This window comes from Echeneis naucrates, chromosome 20, assembly GCF_900963305.1.
Source record: "Echeneis naucrates chromosome 20, fEcheNa1.1, whole genome shotgun sequence".
In the NCBI taxonomy this organism is placed as follows: domain Eukaryota; kingdom Metazoa; phylum Chordata; class Actinopteri; order Carangiformes; family Echeneidae; genus Echeneis; species Echeneis naucrates.
The window spans coordinates 8,754,487-8,771,924 of NC_042530.1; the positions used below are offsets into that span (position 1 = coordinate 8,754,487).

Sequence of the window (17,438 nt, forward strand, 5' to 3'; positions counted from 1 at the left end):
AGGAGGTGTGTTTCTCCACTGCTCACCTGTGCTGAAGGATCTAGTTTCACACACCTGTCAGCTGTTCATCCAAACGGAGTCTGTGTGACTCTGGATTCTTTGTGTGTACTGCTGCCGTTTTCACCAAAGGAAATGGATTTTAAAAACCAGCCATCAGGAATTCAGTGATGGAGGCTTGATGGCTACTCTGTCATGGGCACAGAGTGTGAGAACGGGCCAGCACATGGAGATGATGATCCATCTCAACAGGACACTGCCAGTGTAAGTAAAGTCTATCCTGAACTTTGTGTTATATTCATTCAAGTTAAATGATGGAAATTGTGCAATCTTGTCTCTTACTTTAATTTTTGAGCAGTTGCTATGCTGTTTAACTACATTTCAGTGTACAGCAAATTACACAGATGTTTACACATCAAATATCTTAAATCACATCTCTTGTCATGGTATTTGATGAAAAATAGATAGGACATAAAAATGTTTTTGGATATTTACTGTGGGAATCTATACCCTGCAAGAAGATAGATTAAGTCCCACTTGCACAATATGGGATGACACTGAATGAATAATGTATGTGCATTGGGTAACTCAATGAGCTCTGCATGTTACATCTGATGGAGTTGGTATTGCTTTCAGTGGCTAGATAAAATCTCCAGTTATAAAATATCACTAACAGCAGATGCAGAATAACATTGCTGGAGGATCCACATCTAAATGTGTTAGTTTTATTGAAGACTGACAACCTTCAAAATGGAAACTCTATATCTCTTGTACCAGAGACTTGGTCTCTTTAAGTTTAGAGTTGATTGGCAAATTGCTCATCTTATTATAGCAATACCAGACCACAGTCAAGTGTAACAATGGATGGAGAAAAGAAGTAGCCGGGTCATTTAACCAGTGTGCGCTCACAACTCTGCTTTCCTTTTACATTATGGAAGCATCATTGAACACATCCCTATTAGAGTCTGGACATATTTAAGTGGCTGCTTGAAATGTAAAGTCATATTTATTGCTGCAGCAGTGATACTTTGCATTGAGTATGACCCTTCCCCTCTCTGCCCCCTGGCTCTAGATTGCAGATGTGTCTGTGGAGATTGCCACAGTGGACCACACGCTGCAGAAGCTGCGCAAGAAGTATAGAAAGACCAGACGGAAGCCCAAGGGGATCAAAAGGCTTTGGTCCCAGTTGTTAAATGTCCCACACCTTGCTATAATCATTGCAGCGGTGGTGTTTGTGGTGGTGGTTATCATGTGGTCACTGCTATGGGTGTACATATGTAAGTGAATGATGCCTTCAGCTTTACCAAATCGAACGATCATAAACCAGTTTCTAAATACTGTATATTTAAAATATTATTGTTTTTAAATCAGAAATTTTATGTAGCATGCGTATCTTTTTACTATTAAAGCTAAACTAATTAATTTGAAAATTCAACCCAGCATCTGAAGTTTGTTTGAAATTTCCTAGTTCGACGTGAAAGCAACAGTGGAGTGTATTTTGCTGGGATGTTTCGTGTTGCCAACGTTGAGTTTATCCCTGAGTTCCGTCAGGCAGAGTCACATGAATTTATGTCCATGGCAAACAAAATACAACATGTGGTATGTATCAGTGTAATCCTGTTTTTTACATGATAAGTAGTGTTTAGCTATGGGAGTCTTACTGTTAATTGCTGGTGCCTCATAGGTGAGCAACGTGTACAAGATGTCTTCAGTGGCCAGACTCTACAAGCAAGCTGTCATTTCAGACCTCAGGTACAGCAGGACAGTTAGTCATCATCATCACTGCAGATGAGCCAATATTTAGCTCAAACTAGGATTTAGCTTTTCTGCTTTTAATTTTGAAGCATCACCACTTATTTACAACTAAGCATCACATCATCCATGTTTTTAACGGTTTAATGTAAACTTGTTTTTCCCCAACTCAGTAATAACCATAAGGGGGGTGTGCTGGTGCATTTCTGGATGGTGTTTGTGGTCCCTCGTCTAAAGAGCCCAGCAGTGTGTGAGGACTGTGTAGGTGCCATTCTCAGAGACTCCGTCCACACAAGCCTCCAGAACAGGTCCTCTGTGGGCTATTTACTGGGTCTGCCAGTCGATATAGACTCCATCCTCATCAATGGTGTGTGTGCATTTCTCTGAAAGCTTTCTGATTGTGCTAATCAATGGAGACTGATTTTTTTTTTTTTTTTTTTTTTTTTTGTGTCATCCTGCAGCTGTGCAGCGTTCAGATTACACATCAAATACAGCAGGTATGCACTGTGCAGCTATGATTGCACTGTGTCACATTTTGTATTTCCAGCATGGTTTTGTTCTCCTCTGTCAGGCTCACAGTGTGTAGATAAGATGTATGCCAACCTTCCTGGGGTGAGGGTCCCTTTAAACGTTTTTTCATCATGGGGTGGTGTGAGTTGCCATGTAAAGCTGACGGCTGTCCCCGGCTCTCTCATCCGTCTGACCATCTCCTCCTTCCTCATTGAGCCCAGTGACTGTGTGAATGATGCCCTGACTGTGTATGATGCTCTGCTGCCCATGAGAGGGCGCATTTTACACAGGTGAGTGTGTAGCTGCCACCAACAATTCCTCTTGGTGATTCTTTTTTTTTTTTCTCTCTCTTTCTTTTCATGTTACAGCTGCAGGAAGTGCAACAGGCTCTTCAAGATGTTTCATTGCAAGTTCTATGAAACATTTGCATACACTGAAGTGTGTCCCTGTGCTTGTAGGCTGTGTGAGAGAGTGTCTACGCCCTTCTCCCTTGTCTCTACCTCCAATGTCATGTTGCTGTCCTTCAGAATGACTAATGGCAACAAAACCTTCAGAGGACACTTTGAGGCCATCGCTGAGGAAAGTAAGACAGATATTACCTGGCTGTTTTTCATGCAGTATAATTTACAATATTGATTTTTTTTTTTTTTTTTAATATCACAAATTTAGTCTGCCTATGAGTTATGGCATGTTTGTCATTATTCTGTATTTATTCCTTTCTTTTTAGCCCTGAAGTTATAAAACAAAGCTGAAGTACTTTTTAAATGCTGTCAACCAATTAATATAAAAGATCTGTATTTGAATAAGAACTACACACAGTGACAGATCAAAAACTAAAAGAATGTCGACTTCAGGGAATTAGAAGGCAGCCAGAATAAAGCAAACAATCCCTTTGCATTTTTGCATCTGACTGACTGGGGACGTAATTATAGTCCCTCAACTTTTTTCCCTGTCTGTCAGTTTGTATGTCTCAAATTGAGACCCACTTGGAGTCTGAAGCCACTGGTTACATCTATAGCCCCTTCCACCCCAGCCTACTGCCCCCAAAATGCTCCTGCACCTGGAGATTTCAGGTACACACACATACTGTATGTACCTTTTGAGTTTTTCTTAAATGGTGACTTAAAACGCTGTTATTGATTACATTTCCTACTCATATTTAATTTTAGACGTCTAACAGTGCTTTTGGAGTTGCTCTGCAGTTTCAGAACTATGTACTGAAACCAAAGGACATGAAGAGCTGTGACCAAGGCTGGTGGAAAGTTAATGAAATCATGTATGTGTATAGTTCTATGCATTATTTTGTCAATTTTTAATTTTTTTTTTTTTTTTATTAAATAATCTATAGTGTCTCCAAAAAATATGAAAAGCATCTTAACAAATGGAGTTAATATAATTTATTTAAAGTTATTCTTCCATTTTGCATGTGCTTAGTCATCCCACAACAAGATTGTGGAAGGGTTGCGCATTCATTGTTTTCCTCTCACAGTTTCTGTGGCAGTTACGTGGGACACTACACGGTGTTTCGGATTGCTGATCACAGCCCAGAGCTGGAGTTTCGCTGCAGCTCACGTACCTCTGTTCAGCCATTTCAGGCTTCTTACAGCATATACAATATCAGCCAACGTAAGCACTGCAGGCTCAGAGCCTGACTCACTATGCAGGAAATGACTGATGACCTTTGTTTCTTTGTACACCAATGTGGATGTGATTTAATGACTTTGCTCCAAAACATTTCCTCCAAAACTGAAATATACATAACAGAGATAAACAGGCTGCCATTCACCATATAGTATTTCCAACCATATTGCAATTTTATGCAGTTTAACATCATCATCATAGAAACTTCTAGTGCTGCCGTTGATACAACCGATAAAGAAACAGAATAGAAAAAAAAGCTTAGATTTATTCACTTAATGTTTTGCAGTGAAAATAGTTGGCTTATTTTCTGGTCTTGTTATTTTCAGCCTGTCCAGAGAGCCACTTCCTGTGTTCCACAGGACTGTGTGTGGAAAAGAGTCGGCGCTGTGATGGCCTGGATGACTGCCAGGACGAGAGTGACGAGGTCTTCTGCTGTATGTTGTTGCACAGTTACACTATTGTGAAAATTTTAATTAATTTTGTCTGAATTTCTGACTCTTTTAAATAATATATTGAAAACTTTTTATTATTTATACTTGTTGCAGCAAGGCCCACAATGAATTGCGGTGGCACTAGTTCGCTGCATCCTGTGCTTGTGTGCAATGGAGAGACAGACTGCACCAACGGAATCGATGAGATCAACTGCACCCAGGGTGTGAAATGGTTTTCTAAATTGCAACATATAGGCCTTTTTTCCCTTTAGCCCCTATTAAAAATCCTCTTTTCTTTGCTTTTGTCAGAAACAACCTGTTCTGCAATCAGGTATCAATGCAGCAGTGGCTCTTGCTTACTGAAGAAGAATGCAAGATGTGATGGAGTTCATGACTGTCAAGACGAAAGTGATGAGGCGGACTGCGGTGAGTGTTGTGCATTATCTGCTGCTGCAGATCTGTGAGCTACTTTTGGGGGGGGATAAATAAATAATCACTTTCACACCAAGTGTCATACCAATTGAAGTCTATACAATATTGATGCAAACCTGTTCCCTTTTCTTAACTGACTACTGAAGTTCAAATTATTAGGCAGTTCCTTAATGTTTGAGCAGTGATTGTAGTTCCAGACAGAAATGTCATTGATGATGAGAATAAGATGCTGTTGAGAATAAGATGCATTACCTCCACCTTATCATAATTTCCGTAATCCTTTTACAACAGATGGATATCACCTGTCAGGATAATGGATTATTATTTGTAAGTACCACCTGAGTCTGGTACATGGCGATTGTTATGCTGCTTCACTGGCAGCACTCTGCCAAATCCTTCATGTGGGGTCATGAGAAAGTTGCTGTTTTTATAATCTGCTGGGCAGTGAGCTCCAAACCTGCTGACCTGCAGCACTGAGGTCACCATGCTGTAATAGCTCTCTCTCTCTGTTTGCTGGTATTTTACCATAATGTGAGGTCAGTGAGACGGGAACAGGCATGTCTTTGATCACTGTCTGATATTGCGGCCGTGCGTGTGCATGAACACACACACATCAAAGCCATACTTTTTAATAAGGAGGCAGCAACTCTTTGTCGTCATGATGACTCAGAGTGTCAGCATAGGTTGCTACTCTAGGCAGACAAACACACACTTCTAGTATAAAAATCGATCTGGTACTTGTGCATCTTTAGACCTACAAATCTCCAGTAGGTCCATAAACTGCATTTATGATGGTATTAATAAAATGTATTGTTTATATCTCTCACTGGAGTACAACTAGTCAAAGGCAGCAAGAATATCTTGTGTTTTATATTACAACATGAGAATATGCAACATTCCACACATGTAGACATGTTCTGCAAAACCAGCAAGAAATGTTTTGTATGCACCCATACATTAACATTTAAATGAACATAAATATAATCAGTTTAACAACTGAATGCCTCTGTCCTCCCAAGCCTGTGGTCGTCCTTTCGTGGTGACGAGAGTGGGCTCATCCACAAGGGGCCATGAGCGCATTGTGGGTGGAGTTAACTCTGTGGAAGGGGAGTGGCCGTGGCAGGTCAGCCTCCACTTCTTGGGAAACATGTACTGTGGTGCCTCTGTCCTCTCTTCTAATTGGCTCATCTCAGCTGCTCACTGCTTCAGCAAGGAACGGTCAGTGAACCGCACTGCTAATTTAACAGTGTGTTATTACTAGACAATCATACATGAAACACCACAGATTTAATACTGGCTCGGGTGGTTTTGTATTCTATTGTGAAAGGCCACATGCAGAAGGTTAGGTTAATATTAGTTAGTATTGACAAGATTTCAAAGCAATTCCAACCAAGTGTTTTTTCCATCCAAGATAACTTCTTTTGAATGAAATTTAGATGTCTCACTGCAACATTTCAGAGGCAGAAAAAAGAAAAATGAGAACCTATACATTGTAATTTGACAAGTTATTATTTGTAGGACTACAAATGAGCTTTTGCTATATCTGGTGCAGTGAATGTACTGTGTATGGCCCCTGAAAAAAAAACAACAATAAAACAAAGTCATCTGACTCACAGAAACAAAGTACACATTCACTTGTTGTTTGTCAAGTTTTAAATCATCTAGTATAATTTATGGAAATCTCCCTCTTTGACCTCTTACTCTGCAGACTGTCTGATCCACGTTACTGGAGCGCTCATCTTGGCATGCTGACGCAGGGCAGTGCCAAATACGTGGCAGAGATCCAGCGGATTGTTGTGCACGAGTATTATAACATGTATACATTCGATTATGACATCGCCCTGCTGCAGCTGAAGAAGCCCTGGCCCTCTTCCCTCAGCCCACTGGTGCAGCCTGTGTGCCTGCCCCCCAGCTCACACACTGTCACCGACAGCCACCACTGCTGGGTGACTGGGTGGGGATACCGCTCTGAGGAGGGTGAGCAGTGAGAACAACTTGTTATTGTTGAGCTTCTTTATCTACTTCACTCTTTATCACCTACTGCCAGTCGCAGGTTCATGTCCATATCTCCCCCCGTCCCCCTGCAGATAAGGTGCTGCCCACAGTCCTACAGAAAGCAAAGGTCTCCATCCTGAGTCAGACTGAGTGTAAGAAGAGCTACAGTCCTGTCTCACCACGCATGCTGTGTGCTGGAGTCCTCTCTGGAGAGAGAGACGCCTGCAGGGTGAGATCCCATTTATTATCCTATAAACCTTTATTTTAACTTTCAGGTCACCGAGTTGCCCTCGTTTACAGGGACAACAAGTGCCTGTACAGAGACAATAAACACGCAAGAAAATTAAAAGTAAATAAAGTTGGTAGACAATGGTCAGACAGTTCAAACGAGGGTAGAGACTCCAGCCACAGAACCTGCTGGAGAATATTGCAGGAATTGGGAGCATCACATGAAAAAGCATCAGAAAGGACGCAAAGGACCTTAAGAAACATCTGACTCACCTTTATTTTGCTTAACTAATCTGCGAAACATTAAATATTAATCATCACTAGAGAGAATGTTTTCCTCATTGACTCTTCTTTGTGTATTTCAGGGGGATTCAGGGGGGCCTCTGTCCTGTCAGGCACCAGGTGGGGGCCGCTGGTTCCTGATGGGCATTGTTAGCTGGGGGGCAGGATGTGGCAGACCAAACCTGCCCGGGGTCTACACCAGGGTCAACAAGTTCACCTCCTGGATATACAGCCATATCAGCTGACGTCAGCATTTCTTTTAATGAACCAAATAATAAAACCTCTTCAGACAGAGCGGACTGTGAGTGTGTTTTTATTCAACAACAGTATCGACCTTTTGGTGATGCCCTTGGTGAATAAAATATATCTGCTCCAACACTTGGGCTCAGTCTTGACACTAAGCCTTGTAATAATTTCATGACAGTCTACCAAGGATTGCTAAACTGCAGTTTTTGTCTTTCTTTGCCCCCCTGTGGAGCACCCAGGGGCTCCACAGCACCTGTAATACCTCACACACGTTCCCCCTCAAACACCCTTTTGTCCCTCTTTGCTGGACTTGCTGGAAAGTTTGCCCACACTATCTGTCGCACGGATGGTTGTGGGGATTGTTCCCTTTCATAGTGGTGCCATTGTCCCCGCACTGCATTCTGGGGCTCCATGTCACACCTGCCTCCCAGTTCAGGTAAACGGGAGGCGGTGAGTGCGCGTCACGTCCGAGCCTCAGGTCAAATTTCTGCGCCTTTTTTTGGGGGGGGTCCTCTCTCTCTCTCTCTCTCGCTCTCTCGCTCACTCGCTTGCTCTCCCCATCGTTTCTATGCCTGAGGTATTGTTGCATATCACCTCTCTGGAGCTAAACGGGACAGTGCCATGAGGACTCTCCCCAAAAGCCAAACTTGTGAAGTGTACTCCGTCTGTGGGCATGGACACTCAGGCTGCTCCGCTGCAAAGGTTAGTCCCATCTCTGCTCTTTCTGGTGTGCAGAAGAGACGACACCAGGCAGGAGTTTTCGCAAATTAGGCTTTTTTTTTTTTTTTTTTACTACTCACTTGGATTAATCTTAGACACAACCCAGATGCATGCTTCAAAATCGTTGCCCATCATGTGTGGGCACCCATGGTTGATCTTGATGGCAAAATCCGTCTCTAGGACTTTGGAGATCTGCTTCTCATGAATGTCCATACAACTTGATTGAGTGCTGACACCCCAGAGCCAGGCCGTGGGAAAGCAGACCCCTGTAGTCATGCTTTGTCTGCTCCCCCAGGGGATCCGGCCAACCTCCTAAATGTTTTAGGAGGATCCTTTCAGCATGAAGATGTTCACTGTTGTTCTCGCTAAATGAGTGTCTGTCCAGTCATAAAATCTATGGCTCATTGATTTAGACGTATGGGCCGTGCTTTCCTTAATGCTCCTCTGAGCGTCACATAGAAATACAATCCCAGCAATTAGAAGCAACTTGAGCACAGGCATAAAAAGCCGGTATGATATTTGAGTCATGTTCTTGTTTCTGGAAGGGAGAAGGGGAGTTAAAAGAGCCCACCCAGTCACTGAGCCCTGCAACAAAGTCTGAGGATCAAGCAGACCAGAAGTTGGAGGGGGGGCCAACTGCAGCTTGTGTCTCCTGGAGGAAGTGGATGTTAGGTCTCCTGCCTTTCTTTCCCTTCACTGCTGTCATCGCGCTGACCCTCCATTACTTAACTTGTAAGTATAGAACTCCTTTGGTGGCACAAATTTCTCTTACGCCCCTCCTGTCCTTAAATGTTTATTTTGGTTTCCACCTGCAGTCATCTCCTACGCACCTGTCCTAAATCTCTACCATACCTCCCCAGCTCCGCCTTCCTCTGTGTTCTTCCTCGGAGGCAACGTGGAGTTCCCCAACCTGAGCTTCTCCTTGGAGCTGACTGACTCCACCTCCCCGCAGTTCCGGCTGCAGGCTCAGGCTTTGAACCATTATGTAAGTGGGACGCTGGACCTATCAATCACTGCCTCCTCCCTAAATGACACTTGAGCGTTGCTCGACCGTCCCAGTCTGTGCTGAAGCTGTTCTTGCTACTCTTACAAATATGTGCTTCACTACAGCAGGCTACTTGTGTCTCTTATGCTGTGCTTTCAAAAATACTGTCGCTGCCTTTCTCATCTGTCGTGCTCTGTATTTGCATTCTTATTCATATGCTTTTCCCCCTTCCTACTTTGTCCTCTGTCTCCCTCCCTATCCCTCTTTCTGTTTCTCTCTGGTGGTGTTAAATGTAAAGCTGAAACAGGAGCTTGGCACGGTGTGTGTGCAAGTTCTCAAGACCCCCAGGGACAGGGCCCTTTCAGGGCTGAGGACAAGCCCGGCATTTGTGAGCCCAGCTAGGCCCAGGCAAGACTGAGAGGAAGAGCAAGCCTTCAATAAAAACATTGTCTGTGTGGCTTTCACACAATCAGCAACTCTGTGTGCTGTACAGTTTGACGCTGGGGTTGAGGGACAGATGGGGGCAGTAGGGCAGGCAGGGATGACAGAAGCAGTGGGGGCTGGATAAAGTTGGGAAAGGGCAAAATGATGGGCAGAAATGTCTGCAGTGATATCCAGCAATGTGGCGGTAATCAGCTGTGAAGGCAAGATCGCATGCTCGTTAAACGGTCACAGTATCTGTGCTGCGATCTGTTCTTTAAAGAACAGGTGAGCTGGGGGCCACGAGTCCATACCACCCAGGTCCTACCTGCACACAGCCTGCATGTAGGAACACAATGGAGCTCTGTGCTTCTCAAAGTCAACATACACACATACAGACTTTGATCCCCCCGACACACACACACACCTTTACATGAACAAGGCCGAAGCCTGCACATTCAACCAGGTGTGTTTGTGTGTCATTTATGCAGGAACAGTGACCTCATCTATACCGCTGTGATGTCACAGCTACAGCAGTGTAGTGTGTACAGTGTGGGGCTTAATGTTTTGTTTTTATATCCTCTTATTTTCACTTTTAACTTTTTTTAAACAGTTTTTAGAGCTCTATGAGTCTTCTCCTTGGAGCTCCTACTACCTGCGCTCAGGAATTACTGCCTTCAGGTATAACTGAGAAACTGAAGTGTGCACAAATTTGTGAATTTATAGGAGATGCATGACCGTAACATACGCTGCTATATGCTGCAAGCAGCTTTAGAAACATAACAACATTGCAAACCCTTTGAACAGTGAAGGAGCAGAAGGACTCAACGTCTTTTACTGGAGTAAATTCTCCGCACCAGACAATGTTGCCATGGCAATCCGGACATCCAGCCCAGAGAGGCTACAGCGCAGACTTCCCGGCAGTCACAAGGTGCAGCAGGACAGCCGCAATGAGCAGCGGTATTACATTGATGATGACACGCTCCACCTGCTGGGTAGAGGCTCTCACTGTTTGTCTGCATGCACACTGACCTAGTGATTTGTTGTAGATTTTATATTATATTGTGTATATAGTTTCTATTGTATATGTAAACATCAGCTATATGACAGCTCTGCAATCCTTCATGCATTAATAAATTTCAAATAGAAAAAGTTGATGTGCTTCGTAAATGCTATAGAATTAATTTACGTGCATTTATGCATGCATGGGAATACTTCCCATGCAGGTATTTTTATTTCAGTTGATATATTGTCTCAGAGTTTTACCAGTGATTTCATATCTGAGTCTGTGTCTCTCTCACAATCTGTAGGTTTGGACCCTGATGACTCTGAGTCAGAGGAAAAGCTAGACAAGATTAAGAATCCCAATAGTATCCAGAGTGGGAAGTGGCAGCTTGGCTTCCAAGGTGGGGGAGCCCCGCTCTGTCTTTACCCTACACATCTTGTCTGTGTTGAACTGAAGCAGGTCATTGAGTGGATGTGATGTAAATCTCATGCTCTGATAGTCACCAGATCTCAGCCCAGCAAATATCACTGGGAGAGTCTGGACCAGAATATTAGTCAGCTCTCTTTTCTGCCATCATCAAAATAACTTATCAAGAGTTTATTATTATTATTATTATTATTATTATTAACTCCTCACCTGTACAGTGTGTTTAACACAGACGGTAAATATATACATGACCTCCTCTGTGTAGCAATGTCCTTTGACCTCTATGCCAAATATGGCAACAACCGCACCCTGAGCCTGGTGAGTCCTAAGAAGCCGTATTACCAGTGGCGTCTCCGTGTGCCATCGGGCCATGTAGTTCGACTGGTTATCCTCACCCTGCACGGTGCCACGCCAGGTAGCTGCACTGCCCACAAGCTCTCAGCCTATGACTTCCTGCTTCCTCTACAGAACAAGATTATTGCAAGGTAAATTTTTGTAAAGTTCTGCACTATTCTCATATCTGTCCAAACTGTGATAAACAAAATTCCTTTGGGAGGTCCAAGCGCCGCTTCCTAACGTGCCTTTGGGTTTAAATTCATGTATATTTTTTATATATGGCTACACTTGGTATATGCTCCTTCTCAGATGGTGTGGGCGGCCCATGTCAGGTTCATCTCCAGTCATGAAGCTAACATCCTCTGGGAATGTCATGTTAGTCACCTTCTCTTTCAGCAGACAGAGGGATGGAGCAATATTCAAAGCGTACTTCCAGGCCCTCCCAAAAGCAGGTAGGGATGTTCATGTTGCTGGCATTGTGCTGGAATTATTCATTTTCAATGATTAGCTCATGTCAAGCAAAGCATACTGGTGTTATTGTGTATTCTGTTCCCATCTCCACCTGCAGGCTGTGGAGGGTCACTTTCCTCTTGGAATGGCACCATTTCCTCACCCTACTATCCATCCTATTACCCCCCTAACATAGACTGCACCTGGACACTGCGGGTGAGTGTATGCACAAACGTGCTTATGAAAAAAGGAAGTAAAATAAAAAAGAGAGAGTAAACATGAACGCATCACTCATCCACATTCCAGCAGCTGTTAGTCATCTATGGTTTCTTTATAAGGCGCCGTTGCCAGGATATCTGATTTCCCTGACGATTGTTATGATGGACATTCAGGATTCCTCAGCTTCAGATGGCTGTGAGAAAGACTGGCTGGACATAGGAGGGGTCAAGTGAGTGGAGAGGCTGAGCTGTGTTGCAACTGAGGTGCACACAAGCGAGGGTTAGATTTAGCATATCATCCGAATCAAATCAGTCAAACTGTAAAAAATGTTTCAAATATTCCTTCAACCTGAGGGCCAACGTATTTCATCACATTATATTTAAGATATTCAGATCTTTTCCCAACTCCTCTCGTTTGTGCTCCTCTCTATCCAGACTGTGCAATCCACTATCAGAGGGCAGCAAGAAGCGAGTCTACTCCTCTCCTGTCTCTCTCAACTTCCACTCGGATGAATCACTCACTCACAAGGGCTTCTATTTGCTCTATCGAGCCTTCTCTCCAGAGGGCAGTAAGTAAACGCTGATGGTTTCATGCTTTATAATGATTTAGCACCTGCAGTGTGAGGCACTTTTTATTTGATCCAATAGAAGGACAAAAAACTATTAAACAAATAAAATGGAGTGCGCCTTCTGTCTGTGCCCAGCTTGTCCTCGCCAGTTTCGCTGTGGAGATGGACGCTGTATCCCTCTGAGGAAGGTGTGCGACGGAGTGAAAGACTGCTCAGATGGACGAGACGAGGTTAAATGCTGTAAGTGTTCTTGTTTTGTTTTCTGCATCAACTCCTCTGCACTTAGCAAGGAGTCTGATTTTCACGTTGCATGTGTCACTCCTGAAGGCACATTTCCTGTGTTTGAGTCAGACTGATGGGTGTTTTTGCGTGTCTACGTGTAAAACGTGCAGCATCCTGCAGGCCAGGGGAAGTGCTGTGTGGTAACGGCCAGTGTAAACCTCAGAGCAGCCAGTGTGCCGGCCAGGGCGGCTGTGCAGACAGCAGTGAGGAGGGCACATGTGGTGAGCAGACATTAAAGCTAATGTACCACACGTGTTCTGTACTGTGTACATCAGTGCTGATGGATTTTATTGTGTTTCCACTTGTCAGGCGGTAAATGTTATCACGTGTGTCCCAACAAGGTGTGTCTGTCAAAGTCTTCAGTGTGTGATGGTGTTACAGACTGCAAAGACCGCAGTGATGAACTGAACTGTACCAGAGCATGTGAGTACTCTGGCTTCACTCACTGACTGACAAAATGCTCTATTGATGAATATTTTAATACATTATTAAAACACCCTTTTTGGCAAAGTGTGTCTTTCGTTCTTTCCTTAGATCTTAAAGGCTGCTCCTCCTCTTCGTATAAATGTGCCAGTGGAAAGTGTCTAACTAAGGTGAACCCTGAGTGTGATGGTGTAAAAGACTGTTTTGATGGCTCTGATGAACTCCGTTGTAGTAAGTTAATCAATCACCCGCTCAGCCACAAACTCCTGTCCTTTGACTCAGCCTCATGGATTTCCTTGTTTTCCTGTCTCTCCCTCCCAGGCTGCGGCACCAGACCCAGGAAGCGTACTAAAATAGTGGGAGGCTCTGATGCTGGAGTGGGCTCTTGGCCATGGCAGGTCAGCCTCCAAATGGATCGCTACGGCCACGTCTGTGGAGCCACTCTGGTTTCAAACCGCTGGCTCATCTCTGCAGCTCACTGCTTTCAGGACTCAGATGCCATTAAGTAAGTAACATAGTTACCTGGAGGCCTCGTCACGATGGTCATTATGGATGTCTATGTGCTCTTCATGCAAAGTATGGCTGCAGATACTCAGATGCCCGTGCATGGCGAGCCTACATGGGAATGCGTGTGATGACAATGGGGAATAGTGGAGCAGCCACCAGACCGATCCGGAGGATCCTCCTCCACCCGCAGTACGACCAGTTCACTTCAGACTATGACATTGCCCTTCTGGAGCTCAGCGCTCCTGTCTTCTTCAATGACTTGGTGCAGCCTGTGTGTGTCCCTGCCTCCTCACATACCTTCACCGCAGGGACCAGCTGCTATGTCACAGGCTGGGGGGTCCTCATGGAAGATGGTAAGAGCTATATCAGAGAACGAATTTCTTTATTTCACATGATGGCAAAGCAGGCTCTTGGCAGGGCAGCATCATAGTCAGACTTTTCATAATAACTCAAACTCCTTCCATTTTGTGTGTTTGTGTTGAACTTAGGTGAGCTTGCCTCTCGCTTACAAGAGGCCTCTGTGAAGATCATCAGCAGGAACACTTGTAACAAGTTGTATGATGACGCTGTCACTCCCAGGATGCTTTGTGCTGGGAGCCTGCAGGGAGGTGTGGATGCCTGCCAGGTGAGTGTATGTTTGCATCAGTGTGAATTTAGTTGTGATACTTTAAACATTCCTGTTTAAACGCAGCACTCCTGGAGTTCCTATGTTACAATGTGTCGCAATTGACTTTGAGTCATAACCACAAAATGCACAACTTCTCTCACCAAATGGATTGCTGCACAAATTCAGTCTAAATCCCAAGAGAGCTCCCAGCATTGAGGAAGATTGTATCGCAATTTTCTGTTGCTTAAAGAGGCGCAGCCGTACAGAGAAACATTTCCCGTGCAGGCTGAATTCAGATGTTGAGCACTGAGACTTTTGCTAGAAAGAATACTGAAAACAGCTTTGTACAAATTACGTTATGATGTTAAGGATATGCAACAATTTGACCAAGTATAGTTTTAAAGCATTGAAGTATTAGCTTTATTTTTCAGCCTCAGCCACCCATTTTTTTATACAGTCAGTATAAACTAGATAGCTTCCAAATTAGTTAGCTAACAACATAACAATAGCCTGTAACCAATTCAGATCTACAGCAAAGTGATGGTTTGGTATTTTGGCCTAAGGTTTCATGTGAAGACATGAAGAAGAATTTAATGAAAGGAGTAAAGTTAAACAGTTCCTTAAAAAGTTGTATTTGCTATTTAACAAATCACAGTCACATATTCCATTATTGTCATACAGGAAGTGGATAAAAGATGTCAAAACAGTTTCATTTGTCAGTAGGACCTAAAATTTAGTTGGATTTCATTTTGTGTGTTTGTCTGTGGCCTCAGGGTGACTCAGGAGGTCCATTGGTGTGTCTAGAGCGTGGCAGACGGTGGTTCCTGGCGGGAATCGTGAGCTGGGGTGAAGGCTGTGCGAGGCAGAACCGTCCCGGTGTCTACACACAGGTGGTGAAGTTCACTGACTGGATCCATCAGCAGACTAAAGGACAGGTGTGATCCATCATCAGACTGACATGAGCAGAGTGTCAGACTTGACAAGCAGGAGAAGGCTTCAGATGTGGCTTCTGTACCTTCAGACTGTTTTTTTTTTTTTTTAAAACATGTTCGTGGCAAAGCACTAGTTGGGGCATCATACCAGCTAAACCAACCAGTTTCTGCCAGTTCAGACCTGGTCTCTCCATGTTGGCATGCAGCCTGATTATTGTATCTACTTGGTTCTGGCTCACTGCACATAAATGCACATAAGAATTGGCTTGCAGTGTGTTACATAGATTGGAATATTTATGATGCAGCCCTTGCTCTAAAATTACAAAATACACTTTAAAAACACTGTTAGCTTTCAGGTTTTGCTTTCAGCAAACTCACAAACTAAATTGAGGGTCATTATTTATTGGTATCAGAAAGAATATTGTCAAGTTCTACTATATATTACTATATTAGGATACACATTACTCTCTTACTGTGGTTAGATGAAACATACTTGATTTGTATGATTATTTATCTGAAACACTGATGAGATCATTTGGGGGAAATAAGGAGATTGCAAACACCACTCAAAATGCACAAACTGTGGGACTTGACAATCTTTGAATGACTTGTATGCCTAATCAGCGGCTTACAGAATTTTCATTTTCCATAGAGTAACAAATAATGGAAACCTGGTTCGACTATCCTGCTTCCAGAGAGTCCAAATGTTATCTCTGTTAAATGTGTATTAAATTTTACCAAATTGACAGCAATAGTATGTTTCAGTCTCCCACTTGGCACTAAAAACCATTTTGTAGCAAAGTGACGCTGGCACGCTGTGCGGTGTGAACATCAAGCTTCAGGACAGGTTTGACACACAGGGCCATCAGCCAGATTATCCTTCGTAAAGTTTCCATTCTCCTGATTTCTTCCTGCCTCTTCGCTCCCTCTGTCTCAGCTGCATCGTTCATCACCAGAGTTTGTGAGCACTTCAGGTGTTGCCAAAAATGTTTTTATCAAACATGGAAGCAGTTCTCCCATAATATAATGGTAACCACGTAGTCTTTCATGTACTGTATTATGTGTGTTCTCTGACTCAATGTTTTGTGCTATTTTTTAACTGTTTGTGTATAGATGTCCATTTGTATATCATGTGTTTATCTGATTCATAGCTTTATGTGAAATATATTCTGTAGCACAGCGAACAATCCCTTGATAGGAGGTGGCTATATATTTTGCATTTTTTAATTCATCTTTAAAAGTCCTTTCTACTTCATGCTCACTGAAAATATGATCACAATTCCTCTTAAGACAATAATGCAGCTCATGCTGGCGTATGAGGAACAAAGTACAAACTTAAGAAAACCCTAAAGTTATTTGCAGACACCACCTTTGTTTTTCCTGTTCATTCAGCTAAGGTCACCACCCAGTGGACAGTGTGTACCATTGCCCCTTATTCTATCCGGGCCTTTACATTAAAGACACCATTTCCAACAGCAAGTCAGGCTGTTGTGTGTCTCATTAAAACAATAGTAAAATTGTATTTTTATCTTTGACACTTTGAGCTTTTCCTTCACTTAAGGCTGGGAAGTCTGTGCGTTGATGCTTTTACTCTTCGGACGCTCAGGGCGCACCACCTGTCCAAAGATCTACAGTGTTTTGATATCTGTGATGTTCTTCCCTGTTCCTCTGAACTGCAGCAGTTCATTTCTGCGCTGAAAAAAACATCCAGAATCAGAGACGTGACTGCCAAGTTGTCGATCAAGACTTAGGTGCCTACGTGCTGATCACCGCGTCTGCCGATCTCCGCCGAGTTTCCTCGGATATCTCTGTAGGTATCCTCTGACAAGCAAATCAAGTTCAGGGCACACAATCACTCATGTAGTGTTTCCATTATTTATTTCCTGCACCAAATCATTATTCAAAGTTGGTCTGAGCCAACTGTTTTTCCCATTCATCGACACCTCGCCGGTTGATGGGTTGGCCAATAAGGAGCGCTAAGAAGGGGACTGCAGTTGCGCGCCTCGGGCGTGCCGGTGGACGTCTCGTACGTCACGGAAGTCC

The 17,438-nt window shown here is 43.5% G+C and overlaps 1 protein-coding gene across 1 annotated transcript; it reads left to right on the forward strand.

The window, feature by feature from the left end:
- The first annotated feature begins 36 nt into the window (after positions 1-36).
- On the forward strand, positions 37-15,489 carry LOC115061354 (uncharacterized). The gene is made up of 35 exons (XM_029529664.1): positions 37-261; positions 1,070-1,274; positions 1,466-1,596; positions 1,682-1,749; positions 1,923-2,116; positions 2,211-2,246; positions 2,321-2,549; positions 2,718-2,842; positions 3,220-3,332; positions 3,429-3,535; positions 3,749-3,885; positions 4,227-4,334; positions 4,446-4,553; positions 4,641-4,757; positions 5,783-5,981; positions 6,472-6,740; positions 6,851-6,987; positions 7,352-7,508; positions 9,050-9,219; positions 10,253-10,320; positions 10,447-10,634; positions 10,950-11,045; positions 11,337-11,556; positions 11,717-11,859; positions 11,976-12,073; positions 12,196-12,305; positions 12,511-12,644; positions 12,780-12,884; positions 13,037-13,147; positions 13,236-13,349; positions 13,461-13,580; positions 13,671-13,854; positions 13,938-14,209; positions 14,345-14,481; positions 15,237-15,489. Exons 1-35 carry the CDS (start codon positions 193-195, stop codon positions 15,402-15,404), a joined length of 4,947 nt encoding a protein of 1,648 aa, XP_029385524.1. The 5' UTR covers positions 37-192; the 3' UTR covers positions 15,405-15,489.
- The last annotated feature ends 1,949 nt before the right edge of the window (positions 15,490-17,438 follow it).

Bases quoted from the DNA above. Each gene is read 5' to 3' on its own strand.
- LOC115061354 (XM_029529664.1), top strand. From the start codon at position 193: ATGGGCACAGAGTGTGAGAACGGGCCAGCACATGGAGATGATGATCCA. The intron at 3,333-3,428 runs GTACACACACAT...ATTTAATTTTAG, and splicing joins CCTGCACCTGGAGATTTCAG to ACGTCTAACAGTGCTTTTGG. The intron at 13,350-13,460 runs GTGAGTACTCTG...TTCTTTCCTTAG, and splicing joins ACTGAACTGTACCAGAGCAT to ATCTTAAAGGCTGCTCCTCC.